General features: G+C 43.1%; 1 protein-coding gene across 1 annotated transcript; it reads left to right on the top strand.

Annotated features, from left to right (window-relative positions):
• Positions 1-12: 12 nt before the first annotated feature.
• thumpd1 (THUMP domain containing 1) lies at positions 13-3,205 on the top strand. The gene is made up of 5 exons (XM_041277713.1): positions 13-106; positions 598-806; positions 1,558-1,741; positions 2,146-2,407; positions 2,544-3,205. Exons 2-5 carry the CDS (start codon positions 600-602, stop codon positions 2,854-2,856), a joined length of 966 nt encoding a protein of 321 aa, XP_041133647.1. The 5' UTR covers positions 13-106; positions 598-599; the 3' UTR covers positions 2,857-3,205.
• The last annotated feature ends 10,781 nt before the right edge of the window (positions 3,206-13,986 follow it).

The raw sequence follows: 13,986 nt of genomic DNA, 5'->3' as shown, positions 1-13,986 counted from the left end.
CACTCCGGGTGTTTTTTGGGTCTCCCAATCTCCGATAAAGTACGTCATTGGAGCGACACGCCAGTGCAGGCACACGTTTTTTTGTGTGTTAACGCGCCTTTACCAGGTAAATAAAAACATTTAACAAGAGTATTTTATTGTACGACGTGAGCTATGCACAGCTCAGCTTTAATATCACTTTTTTTTATATAGTATTAATATTAAATATATCCGATATGCCGCGGTGCACTCGCTGGGGTTGCATGCTGTGTGGTTTATTTTAATATGTGTACTGCAACTTTATCTTGCTCGTCTCTGCTAGTTCAGCTGTACACCGCCCAGCGCCTTTTCTCTTAGAAACCGGGACATCGGAACAAAAAGGCGGTTCATAAAACTTTAAACTCTGAAAATCCGATCTTTAAAAACGGGTCTTGCATTCTACCAGGCTCCTGGAATTAATTAAACTCAGGTGTGTGTGTGTGTGTATAGCTGCCTCATCTGCAGGCTTTATCTACTGCGATCTAAGATCCAGTTTGTATTTCAGCGGGAGGAGCGTATGCCACGCCACAGTATACTTTACAATTTGGACATTTCTCTATTTGAATTGCATGTGAACAGAAATGGCCGCGGTCCAGGAATCAAAGAAACGAAGCAGGAAGCAGTACACGAACTATGCAGCCAAAAAGCAGAGGGGCTGCGGCGCCAGGGAGCTGGAGGTGGGCATGCAGGGCATACTGCTCACCTGCAACATGAACCAGAGCAAGTGCACGGCAGAGGCCTACAGCCTCCTGAACGAGTACGCAGACAAGCTGTACGGGCCAGAGAAGGTACGCTGCCCGCATGGGGCTTTAGCTAGTCTTAAACTGAGGGAACGCAAAGCCACAGCACACCAGTGGAGACGTGGGGTTTGATACAGCAAGCTAGGTCTCCAGGAACCACATTTCAAGCCTGACAGTGGTGTTGTGTTCACTCCGCTTTCGCTTCACCACTGCAGAATTGGTCTGTTTGCGCATAGGGACTATCAGTTGTAACTGACTCCATAGCACACCAGGGATGGAAAGAAGACTCCCATTGCATAGCAGTTTGATCCGTTCCTGGTTTTACAATCGGTTGAACAAGACACACCTGAGCTTGTTACCTGTACACACTGGGGCTAATCAGACTCGTAGTAAAACCTGGGTGATACTGCTATGAAGTCGGAGTCTTATTTCTATCCCTGCATAGTGTATGGTACATAGGCAGATACCAGTATTTAAGGCAGTAAGGCTGCTGATTTCGTTGGCTCCAATAGTTGCACAAAACTACAAATTTTCATTTGGTTCAGTGAAATATATAATACATTTCTGTTTAGCCCTGGTGTTTGTTAAACTACTTTTTGGGGGTTCTCTCTGGCAGCAGAATTTGTACTGGTAATAAGAAATGCCCCATATGGCTGCTGTCAGCAGACTGCATGCAGGTTCCAGTCTCTCCCATGTTAAATACCTCATTGATACACTGAATAGACAAGGCTGCACAGCCCGTCGAGCTCATTGTCTGGTGTTAGAACTGCATGATCTGAGTTCCTCTGCTGCTGACTAGTTCACAGAGGAGGAGAGGAACAGCGATGAGGAAGAGAAGGTGGATGATGACGATGACGATGCTGAAGCTGCCTTGAAGAAGGAGGTGAAACAGATTCGCTCGTCAACAGCAAAGAAACAACGGCGATTCCTGGCCATGGAGAGCGGCGCCAACAACGTGGTCTTTGTGAGGACTCTGAATATAGGTAAAGGGTGACTGTAACAGGGAACAGCGCTAGCTGCTGATCTGCTCCTGAATCAGCTGGTAAAGGGATGGGACACAGGAGTGTAAAACAAAGTTTAGGCAGTTGTTCTGTGAAACCAGCATTGAAAGTTAAAAGCTAGTCTGGTGGTATCTATATAATATTGGAAATGATACCTTCTTTGATCCCATTTGCACAGTAACTGTTCTGCTAAAGTGCCTCGTTGTGCATTCCGTATTCCTGCTTGGACTAAACATTCCATCTGGGTGTTCCGACAGGCAGGTTAACTGTGGAGTCATTTTTTCCTCTGCAGTAGTGATTGGATATTACACCTTGCTTTCTCCCCGTCAAAGCTGCTGTAAAAGGAGAGCCCGGTCTGAGTATTACTGACAGGATTGTATTTTCAGATCCAGGTAAGCTAGTACACCACATCCTCCAAGACCTGCACACAACGAAGAAAAAGAAATCGCGAGTGATCCTGAGGATGCTGCCCGTGAGCGGGACCTGCAAAGCGTTTATTGAGGAGATGGAGAAATACCTGGGGCCCTTCCTGGAGAGCTGGTTCAAAGCCCCTAACCAGGGCACCTTTCAGATCGTTTTCAAAGCTCGCAACAGCAGCCACGCCAAGAGAGACGAAGTCATTAAGCTTCTGGCAGGTAAGCTTGCTCTGTAAAAGAATCTCTAGGAATGTTGATTCCGTGTGTTTTTTTTATTTTTTTTGATGCACTGTGATTTTACTGTTTTTTTTTGTTTTTTTTAATATATATTTATTTATTTAGGGTTGGTAGGAAACATGAACCCTAAGAATAAAGTGGAACCCTAAGAATAAAGTGGACCTGACTAACCCAGAGTTCACTATCATCGTTGAGATCATCAAGAGTGTGTGCTGCGTGAGCGTGGTGCGGGACTACGTGCTCTTCAGAAAGTTCAACCTGCAGGAAGTGGTTAAGAACCACAAAGAACCAGAAGACCTCCCGTCGAGGGTGGAGAACTGCGAAGAAGAGAAGGAAGAGAGTGCCAAAGAGACAGAGAGTAAAAGCCGTCGCTCGGAAGAGTGCAGCGTGGAGACCCCCAAGCAGGAGTCGACTCTGACAGACAATCCCATCAAGCTGGAGTGATGGGGGTTGAAGGAGAGACCAGCCTTGCATCGGGACTCTGCGTGTTTGTGATGCTCAGCTTAGCTGTTGAAGGAACAGGCAAGATTGCATTGGATGATCTGTACCAGTAGAGTTAAATATTTTTGGTCTTGTTTTTCGTTGTTTTATTGCAAACAGGAAAACAAAGCAAGTTTATTATGCAAGACTAGTTTTAATAAAGTTGTTGTGGTTTCCCACGTAAGCGATCCCTTTAACCCTTGATGTCTGTGCTGGACACTTGCCAAGCATGAAGCAGGGTGGTTGAGAGACAGGCGAATGTGATGATACTGTAGTATGTAAACTTGGTGTTCAAACCTGTTTTTTTTTTAAATTTGTAAATTCACTAAAATTAGTGTTTTACAATACAGGAAAGTTGTGTGTGTTTTCTTTTTTAATGTTAAATCAGCTGATAATAGGGGTTAGTGCTGCCTTGAAAGGCACTAAGATGTTTTTTGTGTAAGCTCTAAGATAAGTAACATTTGTTTTTTCTTCAAGTCTGTTTCCCCAGTTGCAGAGCTCTGCTGTAATGAACACATTCTGACACAGGAGGGCATGTGCTGCCTCGTTTTTCTTTAGTTGTGTTAAGCATGGCAGTGACAGTCAGCTAACAGCACCTAAACTGCCTGCAGTATTTCATGCACAAAGAAAACGGGTTCTCAGTGATTCATCATTTATCTGCTGCGTGCAGATAACTCGCTTCTTTAGTTGTGTTAAGCATGGCAGTGACAGTCAGCTAACAGCACCTAAACTGCCTGCAGTATTTCATGCACAAAGAAAACGGGTTCTCAGTGATTCATCATTTATCTGCTGCGTGCAGATAACTCGCTGTAGCTGTGCCAGTCACATTGTAAGCTAACCGGAGCAGATAACTGCAAGCGTTGCCTGCCACCAGGGTGGGCTGATAGGGAAACATCTAATTGCCATGTTGCTGCAAAGCTGATTTCCTGCTGCGCTGGCAGCTCTTATTAGTGGTAATGATTTAGGGATTTGCTAAGAAGTTCTGACCCGTGTAAAAAGTAACAGCTCATTGACCTTCCCTATTGAAATGTACAGCCAATCTCATTTTCAATAATTCAGCAATCGCTACAGGCTTATTGGAATTCCAGAGTGAAATAACTGTCTAATGCATTAACTGAGAATCTGTTGCACCCTTTCAGCTTCAGAGCATTTGTAATTCCTTCTTCCTTGGACGGTGTCACTGCCATTTGTACGGTCTGGCCAAAGGCTTTGCTGTGTTTGGCTGCGTGACCCCAGTTTGACGCAGAGGGGCCGCTGTCTCACAGTAGCGTCAAGCAGTGGAGTGGCACATGGTGTGAAGTTGCTAATACTTGTAAGAGGTATGAACAGGGATCGGGAAGCCTTGACTAGCGCTGATTTGAGTTGGGGTGGAAACCCCCAGGATTGGAATATAAAAAGATAAACTGGAATGTTTTTAGCATTCACTAATCTGCTTGCTCTTTCTCCCATAAACTCTGACTTTGATTACCTCAGGCTGGGTTGCTGCCCGGCTTCAAGCCAAGAATCAAATGCCAGCTTTCTACTGAATCATTAAGTGGCTAAACGTTTCCAGCTAATTGGAGTAGCAGAGTGCTGTAATGTTATTTATCCAGCTGTGTGAAGAGGGACACGGTCACTGCATTCCTCACCTGGCAGCAGAGTGCTGGATCGTCTGCCAGCTAGTGGCATGGCAAGCGGATTGCAGTGTCTGCTGCCCGTGCTGTTCATTAACACTTGCAGCAAAGTCCAGTTAGATTGTATCGGATTTAGTTATTGAACACTGTCATGATCTTACAGACTGGCCGCCAACACTTACTCTAACTGTATTGAGACTGGCCAGTGAATGGAAGCAGCTGGAGGAGTCAGATTGCAGATAAAGCTGCTTCTCTGAAGGGGTGCAGAGTGTCTGCTGTGGCTGTAAAAATCGCCCTGGTGGCCGACATTAGAAACTGCTCTAGATGATATTTTGAATCACCTTTAACAAGCGCGCTCTAAAGGACTTTTACGTATGTTTGTGATGCTTTAGGAGACGAGGGTAATAAACTTGCTTGTGCCTTAAGGATGAATTGCTTTGAGCTTTGAAGATCTACAAAAACTCTGGAATTGACAAACTGGTGCTTACTGACTGGGGCATCAGTGTTCCCCAGAACAGTCTCTAAAGGACCACGTTCTGTTGATGGCTGTAATACAGATTAGGTATCCTGAATTGAATTTAAAAGCAGCTTAGACAAAATGTTACACCTTTTAAATTTGGAGAAAGCATTTACTTCTAATGCATTGCAGAATGGATGTAGTTACGGTGATCGCATACGAGAATTGAAATAATTGCTCTGCGAGTGAATCACAAGGGGGCTGAAATGCATTAATTATTCCTGATTGCAGCTGACTGAAATGATACATTGTTGCCTATTGTTTTATTTTGATAAATTCCACATAATTACTTGTCTCTGCAAAGGGAAGCTGTTTCACGGTTGTGAGTAACGCACCAGAAAGAACATTCGCTCAGTGACTGCGATGGACCAGGACATGGGGGCAGAACTGCTGCTAAATGAGCTACAAATACCAGCGAGTGGTGTTAGGTAGCAATGCACAGCTGGGAAAGCAGCCACCCCAGTCCAGATGCAGGTCCATTGCTAGGCAGTAAACACAGGCTGGGCAGAGGAATTCATCTGCACACAATTAACTTACAATTGGCTTGTTAGGGCTGCTCTGCAAAGGGCCTTGTCTGAGACTTGCAGTTGAGGTGCTTCCTAAAGGATCTGAATACGTGGGAGCAATACTGATCCCTGATACAAAGGGCTAGTTTGCCAAGCTGCCGTTGCTGCCGTTTGGTAAGAAATGTTCAGATGCCAACAGCAAAGGCTGGTGCCCGTCCCTCCAGTGCTCCAGCGCAAGCGTGCTCTTGCAGAAGTGTGATCCCGGGCTTGGCCCATGACTGATGCTGAAGGGACCTCATGGTGTTCTGTTTCCGAGGTGCGTGATGGGCTGCTGTTCTGTGCTCATCATTTTAATTGCGTCAGGCTTGTTTCATCTTGCTTTTGGTTGTGCTTCGTGCAACGACTTTCACAGCATGCAAAGTGTTTCACTACCACCATTACAAAGCGCTTTACAAGATGCAGTAAGAAGAAGAAAATCCATAGAAATGCATGATACGTGATATACAGATATACCTCTGAAGTCTTATTTAACAGGAGCTTAAAATGTTATAGCCAGTGCATGGGGGGGGGAATAAACTGGCATCTGAAATGTAAACCGTGAAATGCGTTGAAGTCCCACAGCTTCTGAGTTTCCAGGTCATTGCTGCGAGGTGCCCTGATGCTGGTAGCCGCTCTGAAGGTCACAGCCCGTGCAGTCGAGGGCTCTGCACACAGGCAGGTTCTGCAGCTACTTTCACACTTTCAGCCTCACGGGAGATTTGGAGTCTTCATTTCATAACCCCACAGCGGCCAATCTGATTCTTAATGTTGAAAAAAAAACACAAAATTCTACCAGACTTGAAGAGAACAAACTTGTAAGGTGGTTAGCATGGTTATCGTCACCTATTATCTACGCACCTTTTTGTTTTTAAGCAGTGTGCCAGCACAGTGTCTCTTAATTGCATACAAATAATCATTAAGCAAGACATAGCAAAGACTGCAGGAATCTGAAGTGAATACATTGCACTCGATGCATTTCCCTGAGAGCCGCAGCGTTTCAGGATCCCTAGTCTGCGTTACAAAATGTTTCTACTAAAGAGAGTGTTGTTTATACCGTGTATTTTAATTAGTCACTTTTACACAGATGTCATAGATGTGTTTGAATCACTGTTAGGCATGAGAGTAAATTATCCTTCTACCGTACTTAAATATGAGCCTTCACTAATTCACGCCTCAATACATCGTGAAGGTAACCCAATAAATATTGTTATTTCCGGGACTACAGTAGTACTTAGTTCTTGAAAATCAGCACTCTAACCTTGGACTCCACAATGCACTCTGACCGGGGTCTCCTGAAAGCACCCCATCTGTCAAATAATATTAGAAAGAAAAAACATCACTTAACATCTGATATTGATTCATCCTATGGCAAACCGTAAAAGTAAAGTCCCTCTCTCTTGCACTAGAGAAACAGCTGAAGATGTTAAAATGGTTCTTTCTCTCTAACGCTAGGTTATTTATTTATTTTTTTTAATGCTTAAATCTTTTAACAGGGCAGTTTTGTATCTTTTTGAATGGATTTATTCTGAAAATGCACAGGGGCACGGAAGGTCCCAGTTTTCCCCTATTAAGGAGTTCTTGTTCCTGGGATGACTCTTGACGTGTTGCTCCGTCTCAATCGTTCTCCTCTGGTATGCTGCTGCCCTACGTTCCCGGCGAGCTCAGCTGTCTGCCCTCGTTAGGGCTAATTACCCTAATTACCTGGGTAGAAACCTGTTCCGCTCCCTGTCCATCATTAGGCAGTCTCACTGGTTGGGCTTAATCAGGCATTAGACTGCATTAGGAATGATCTGTCTGCCTGACCTTCACTGGACATAATATGAGCACCCAATGCCTTTAAAAAAAATATATATATATCTGGAGGAAGAAATGGTTTGTAGCTGATTCGTTAGAAAGCTTAACTTGAATCGGATCAGTTCATTATGGTGTGTCTATAGTTTCATACAGTCTGGGTTCTCTCTCTGTTGTGTGAAAGGTGCAGTACAGTATACAGTCTCTAATAGTATCATACAGTCTGGGTTCTCTCTGTTGTGTGAAAGGTGCAGTACAGTATACAGTCTCTAATAGTTTCATACAGTCTGGGCTCTCTCTCTGGTGTGTGAAAGGTGCAGTACAGTATACAGTCTCTAATAGTATCATACAGTCTGGGTTCTCTCTGTTGTGTGCAAGGTGCAGTACAGTATACAGTCTCTAATAGTTTCATACAGTCTGGGCTCTCTCTCTGGTGTGTGAAAGGTGCAGTACAGTATACAGTCTCTAATAGTATCATACAGTCTGGGTTCTCTGTTGTGTGAAAGGTGCAGTACAGTATACAGTCTCTAATAGTTTCATACAGTCTGGGCTCTCTCTCTGTTGTGTGAAAGGTGCAGTACAGTATACAGTCTCTAATAGTATCATACAGTCTGGGTTCTCTCTCTGTTGTGTGAAAGGTGCAGTACAGTATACCGTCTCTAATAGTATCATACAGTCTGGGTTCTCTCTCTTGTGTGAAAGGTGCAGTACAGTGTACAGTCTCTAATAGTATCATACAGTCTGGGTTCTCTCTGGTGTGTGAAAGGTGCAGTACAGTATACAGTCTCTAATAGTATCATACAGTCTGGGTTCTCTGATGTGTGAAAGGTGCAGTACAGTATACAGTCTCTAATAGTATCATACAGTCTGGGCTCTCTCTCTGATGTGTGAAAGGTGCAGTACAGTATACAGTCTCTAATAGTATCATACAGTCTGGGTTCTCTCTCTGGTGTGTGAAAGGTGCAGTACAGTATACAGTCTCTAATAGTATCATACAGTCTGGGCTCTCTCTCTGTTGTGTGAAAGGTGCAGTACAGTATACAGTCTCTAATAGTATCATACCGTCTGGGCTCTCTAGTGTGTGAAAGGTGCAGTACAGTATACAGTCTCTAATAGTATCATACAGTCTGTGCTTTCTCTCTGTTGTGTGAAAGGTGCAGTACAGTATACAGTCTCTAATAGTATCATACAGTCTGGGCTCTCTGGTGTGTGAAAGGTGGAGTACAGTATACAGTCTCTAATAGTATCATACAGTCTGGCCTCTCTGTCTAGTGTGTGAAAGGTGCAGTACAGTATACAGTCTCTAATAGTATCATACAGTCTGGGTTCTCTCTCTGGTGTGTGAAAGGTGCAGTACAGTATACAGTCTCTAATAGTATCATACAGTCTGGGCTCTCTCTCTGGTGTGTGAAAGGTGCAGTACAGTATACAGTCTCTAATAGTATCATACAGTCTGGGCTCTCTCTCTGGTGTGTGAAAGGTGCAGTACAGTATACAGTCTCTAATAGTATCATACAGTCTGGGCTCTCTCTCTGGTGTGTGAAAGGTGCAGTACAGTCTCTAATAGTATCATACAGTCTGGGCTCTCTCTCTGGTGTGTGAAAGGTGCAGTACAGTATACAGTCTCTAATAGTATCATACAGTCTGGGCTCTCTCTCTGGTGTGTGAAAGGTGCAGTACAGTATACAGTCTCTAATAGTATCATACAGTCTGGGTTCTCTCTCTGGTGTGTGAAAGGTGCAGTACAGTATACAGTCTCTAATAGTATCATACAGTCTGGGCTCTCTCTCTGGTGTGTGAAAGGTGCAGTACAGTATACAGTCTCTAATAGTATCATACAGTCTGGGCTCTCTGTCTGGTGTGTGAAAGGTGCAGTACAGTATACAGTCTCTAATAGTATCATACAGTCTGGGCTCTCTCTCTGGTGTGTGAAAGGTGCAGTACAGTATACAGTCTCTAATAGTATCATACAGTCTGGGCTCTCTCTCTGTTGTGTGAAAGGTGCAGTACAGTATACAGTCTCTAATAGTATCATACAGTCTGGGCTCTCTCTCTGTTGTGTGAAAGGTGCAGTACAGTATACAGTCTCTAATAGTATCATACAGTCTGGGCTCTCTCTCTGTTGTGTGAAAGGTGCAGTACAGTATACAGTCTCTAATAGTATCATACAGTCTGGGCTCTCTCTCTGGTGTGTGAAAGGTGCAGTACAGTATACAGTCTCTAATAGTATCATACAGTCTGGGCTCTCTCTCTGGTGTGTGAAAGGTGCAGTACAGTATACAGTCTCTAATAGTATCATACAGTCTGGGTTCTCTCTCTGGTGTGTGAAAGGTGCAGTACAGTATACAGTCTCTAATAGTATCATACAGTCTGGGCTCTCTCTCTGGTGTGTGAAAGGTGCAGTACAGTATACAGTCTCTAATAGTATCATACAGTCTGGGTTCTCTCTCTGTTGTGTGAAAGGTGCAGTACAGTGTACAGTCTCTAATAGTATCATACAGTCTGGGCTCTCTCTCTGGTGTGTTAAAGGTGCAGTACAGTATACCGTCTCTAATAGTATCATACAGTCTGGGCTCTCTGTCTGGTGTGTGAAAGGTGCAGTACAGTATACAGTCTCTAATAGTATCATACAGTCTGGGCTCTCTGTCTGGTGTGTGAAAGGTGCAGTACAGTATACAGTCTCTAATAGTATCATACAGTCTGGGCTCTCTCTCTGGTGTGTGAAAGGTGCAGTACAGTATACAGTCTCTAATAGTATCATACAGTCTGTGCTTTCTCTCTGTTGTGTGAAAGGTGCAGTACAGTATACTGTCTCTAATAGTTTCATACAGTCTGGGCTCCTGTGCAGTTTCCACAGGAGCTGGTGCAGGTTCGACAGCTGCTATTATAAATCACTTTGCTGGACCGTGTCTGTTCAGCATGAAAAGCAAAGACCATTCCCCCACTATCACACTGTGCAGCAGGAAGGATCATGAACTGCCTGCAAGTGTTTCTGTCAGCTTGTTTTCTGAACACCAGTTCCCAGCTGTATTTCAGGCTTCATGCACAGTGTCTGTATGTGCTGGTTTGGTCACAGCCTTTCCACACTGATGAGTGTGTCTTTGCTACCTTTCCTCTCCAGGGGGCTGCTTGTCTCCTTGAGTTTGAGCTGCTTCGGGCATTGCCTTTCCATAACAGTTTCATAAGAACCTAATACAAATGTACAAACAAGAGGAGGCCACTCAACCCATCCTGATCCTAGCAGCTGATTGATCTCAGAACTTTGTCAAGTTGGGTCATAAAAGGTCTAAGTGATAGAACAGCATGACTAGGTAACCGATGCTGTATCCTCACCACTCTGTGTGAAGAAGTGTCTCCACTCACAGTGGAACTGTCCCCTCCACTCCAGGTTGCTGTTGCTGCTCAGTACATTTGCAGCTTAAAATACCAAGATCTTGTTGCTCAGATTGCCTAGTCTGAATAAAGCTTCAGGCAGGCTGGTGTGACACAACATTGAACATTGTTCCAGCAGATTGGAGAGATGACGGCGTACCTTTACAAAGGAACACAATGAACTGTGCACGCCACACCTCAGATCAAGATGAATGCATGATCGTAGCATGATGTAATCACTGAATAATGCATTGATTAGAACCTGTAATAAGCCTCAGATGTTTTTGGAAAGGCTTCCGTGCAGATACACTGAGCTTTGTGAGGTGCAGATGAAATAAGACTCCTAGGAGAGCCTCAAATTACCACCTTCAACACATTGATGGGACAGGCAAAGGTACACTGAGGGTGCTGCTCCCTTTCAGTTTAATTTGCAAATCATTTAGTAAAGGCATTGTCCTTTCACGGCCACATTAAACAAGGCTTCACACATTATTTGGCTCTGTAATAATAAAATGAAATGTCCGGTGTGTGCCTCTTATATAAAGTTCTGGGTGTGAATTGAGTTCAGTTAAAATGAGTTCAGACTTTACCAGGCTCGGAACGTAGTGTCCCCACAAGCCCCTCTCCTCTGCTTCTCGTTCCTCAGCCTCTCCCGGCTACATTAGCCGCTGTTAAAATGTCACGGTGACAGCAGGCACTGGAAAGGTTGTTGCTGTGTAATCAATGCTGATTAATTGTGCATTAATTGACATGGGATTTGCATCACTCAGCACTCCGCTGCAGCGTGTCTGTTAGTGGCTCCAAGTACCGATTCGTGATGTTTTAATCTCGAGACAGAAATCGCACCAGAGGGCTTATTTATTTATTAATTTAGCTATTATTTATTTGAATTGCCCTTTCTGACCTATTTAAAGCTGAGTACAGATCATTATCCAAGCTCCCTGTGGCTTCCAGACGTCCTCCCAGTGGAATCTGAGTCCCAGGCCTTGTAGGGAGCACTGCTCCTGGTAAAAGGTCACAGGAATCTGATACAATGATCCAGCTTCCAGTGGTGCTCTCTCTCCTGAGAGACACACTGGGAACAGCTTCGTTGACCTTTATGATCCGGGAGACCTTTATAAGCCCTGGGGTCCTCACCTCTGCGAGGTGTTCAGGATCTATGCTTCTCCTCATGCCTCCAATTTGGTACATTAATAGTTTACCTGCTGCAGTGCTCATTTATACACCAGTATTACTGCTACTACTAATAACAGTAATAATAATATTAATGAGGGCAGCTTTTTCTCCAGGTAAAATATATTTAATCTTTATTTTCTGAATGTAACCCATCCAAAAGGCAGTGTTACAAACTACTTAGAGACAATACTATATAATATAATAATAATAATAATAATAATAATAATAATAATAATAATAATAATAATAATAATTTAGCAGGCGCTTTTATCCAAAGTGACTTATAAAGACTAGGGGGTGAACTATAATTGCAGCTCCAGAGTCACTTAAAATAGGACCTCGATTTTATGTCTCACCCGATGGATGGTGCCCAAGGTTCAGTGACTTGCTTGTTTTTTTGGATGTACACACAAGATTTATTTCTGGATGTTTTGGACAAAACAAACCCCTCTTCAGCGCTATACACACACACACACACACACACACACACACACACACACACACACACACATATATATATATATATCACATCCTTGCCGCTGACCGTACTTTACACTGCAGATGTATATTTAAAATATTCAAGTCCAGTAATTCTTATATTTCTGTATATACTGTAACAAAAAACCCTTGCATTCTACCAGCATTTATTTATTAAGAGATCAGTAACATAAAACCTCTTCCTATCCATGCTGCTGTTTTATTCAGGGGGGTTCAAACCCTGCTGTTAGTTATAAATTAATAAATGAGGTAAGTTCATATTTTCTTGCATGCTTCCACACACACACACATCTGAACTGCATGATGCTTTATTTCCCCCCTGACGTGTGTATGTGTTATTTTGTGCCGTGTGTTATTTTGTTCTGTGTGTTATTTTGTTCCGAGTGTTATTTTGTTCCGAGTGTTATTTTGTTCCGTGTGTTATTTTGTTCTGTGTGTTGTTTTGTTCTGTGTGTTATTTTGTTCCGAGTGTTATTTTGTTCCGAGTGTTATTTTGTTCTGTGTGTTGTTTTGTTCTGTGTGTTATTTTGTTCTGTGTGTTATTTTGTTCTGTGTGTTATTTTGTTCTGTGTGTTATTTTGTTCCGAGTGTTATTTTGTTCCGTGTGTTATTTTGTTCTGTGTGTTGTTTTGTTCTGTGTGTTGTACTGTTCCGAGTGTTATTTTGTTCTGTGTGTTGTACTGTTCCGAGTGTTATTTTGTTCTGTGTGTTATTTTGTTCTGTGTGTTATTTTGTTCTGTGTGTTATTTTGTTCCGTGTGTTATTTTGTTCTGTGTGTTATTTTGTTCTGTGTGTTATTTTGTTCCGTGTGTTATTTTGTTCTGTGTGTTATTTTGTTCTGTGTGTTGTTTTGTTCTGTGTGTTGTTTTGTTCTGTGTGTTGTACTGTTCCGAGTGTTATTTTGTTCTGTGTGTTATTTTGTTCTGTGTGTTATTTTGTTCCGTGTGTTATTTTGTTCCGAGTGTTATTTTGTTCCGTGTGTTATTTTGTTCTGTGTGTTATTTTGTTCTGTGTGTTGTTTTGTTCTGTGTGTTGTACTGTTCCGAGTGTTATTTTGTTCTGTGTGTTGTACTGTTCCGAGTGTTATTTGGTTCTGTGTGTTTTGCTTTGCCTTAGGTTTTAAACAGCAGTATGAATGAACCGGGCTGCCTGACCGGGTGTCTCCTTGTGGGGCAGACAGACTCCCTGCTTTGCCTTCAGGCTATCAGCCTGGAGGGAGGAATAAGTAAAGGACCGCTGAGAGACCCCTCGACTAAGTTGTGTGCGTGTGCGTGTGCGTGTGCGTGGGGGTGGGGGTCTACTACGAGAGAAGAACGAGCAAATGGGGGGCGGTATTAAAATCCACTGCCGCCCAAAAGCATTGTTAGAAGCTATATTAAAAAAAGTAATAATAATCAAACCCTTTCGCTAGTTACCATTAGCGTCATTGCAATAGTTACAGTTCTGCGCAGTGATTTGTGATGACCTACTTTAAAAAATAAATACAGATAGAAAACTCACCAACCAACAAAACAGACAACGTGATATTTTTAAAATTGTATGCAGCTTTAGCAATCGATCCAGTAATTGCTGTTTGCTACTC

Source organism: Polyodon spathula, chromosome 18, assembly GCF_017654505.1.
Source record: "Polyodon spathula isolate WHYD16114869_AA chromosome 18, ASM1765450v1, whole genome shotgun sequence".
Taxonomy (NCBI): Eukaryota; Metazoa; Chordata; class Actinopteri; order Acipenseriformes; family Polyodontidae; genus Polyodon; species Polyodon spathula.
Note: the sequence above shows the minus strand (reverse complement) of the source record. Positions and strands in the feature narration are given on the sequence as shown.

Excerpts from the sequence above, each read along its gene's own strand:
- thumpd1 (XM_041277713.1), top strand. The coding sequence starts at position 600 with ATGGCCGCGGTCCAGGAATCAAAGAAACGAAGCAGGAAGCAGTACACG. Across the intron at positions 807-1,557 it reads AGCTGTACGGGCCAGAGAAG|TTCACAGAGGAGGAGAGGAA; the intron begins GTACGCTGCCCG and ends GCTGCTGACTAG. Across the intron at positions 2,408-2,543 it reads CTGGCAGGTAAGCTTGCTCT|AATAAAGTGGAACCCTAAGA; the intron begins GTAAAAGAATCT and ends ATGAACCCTAAG.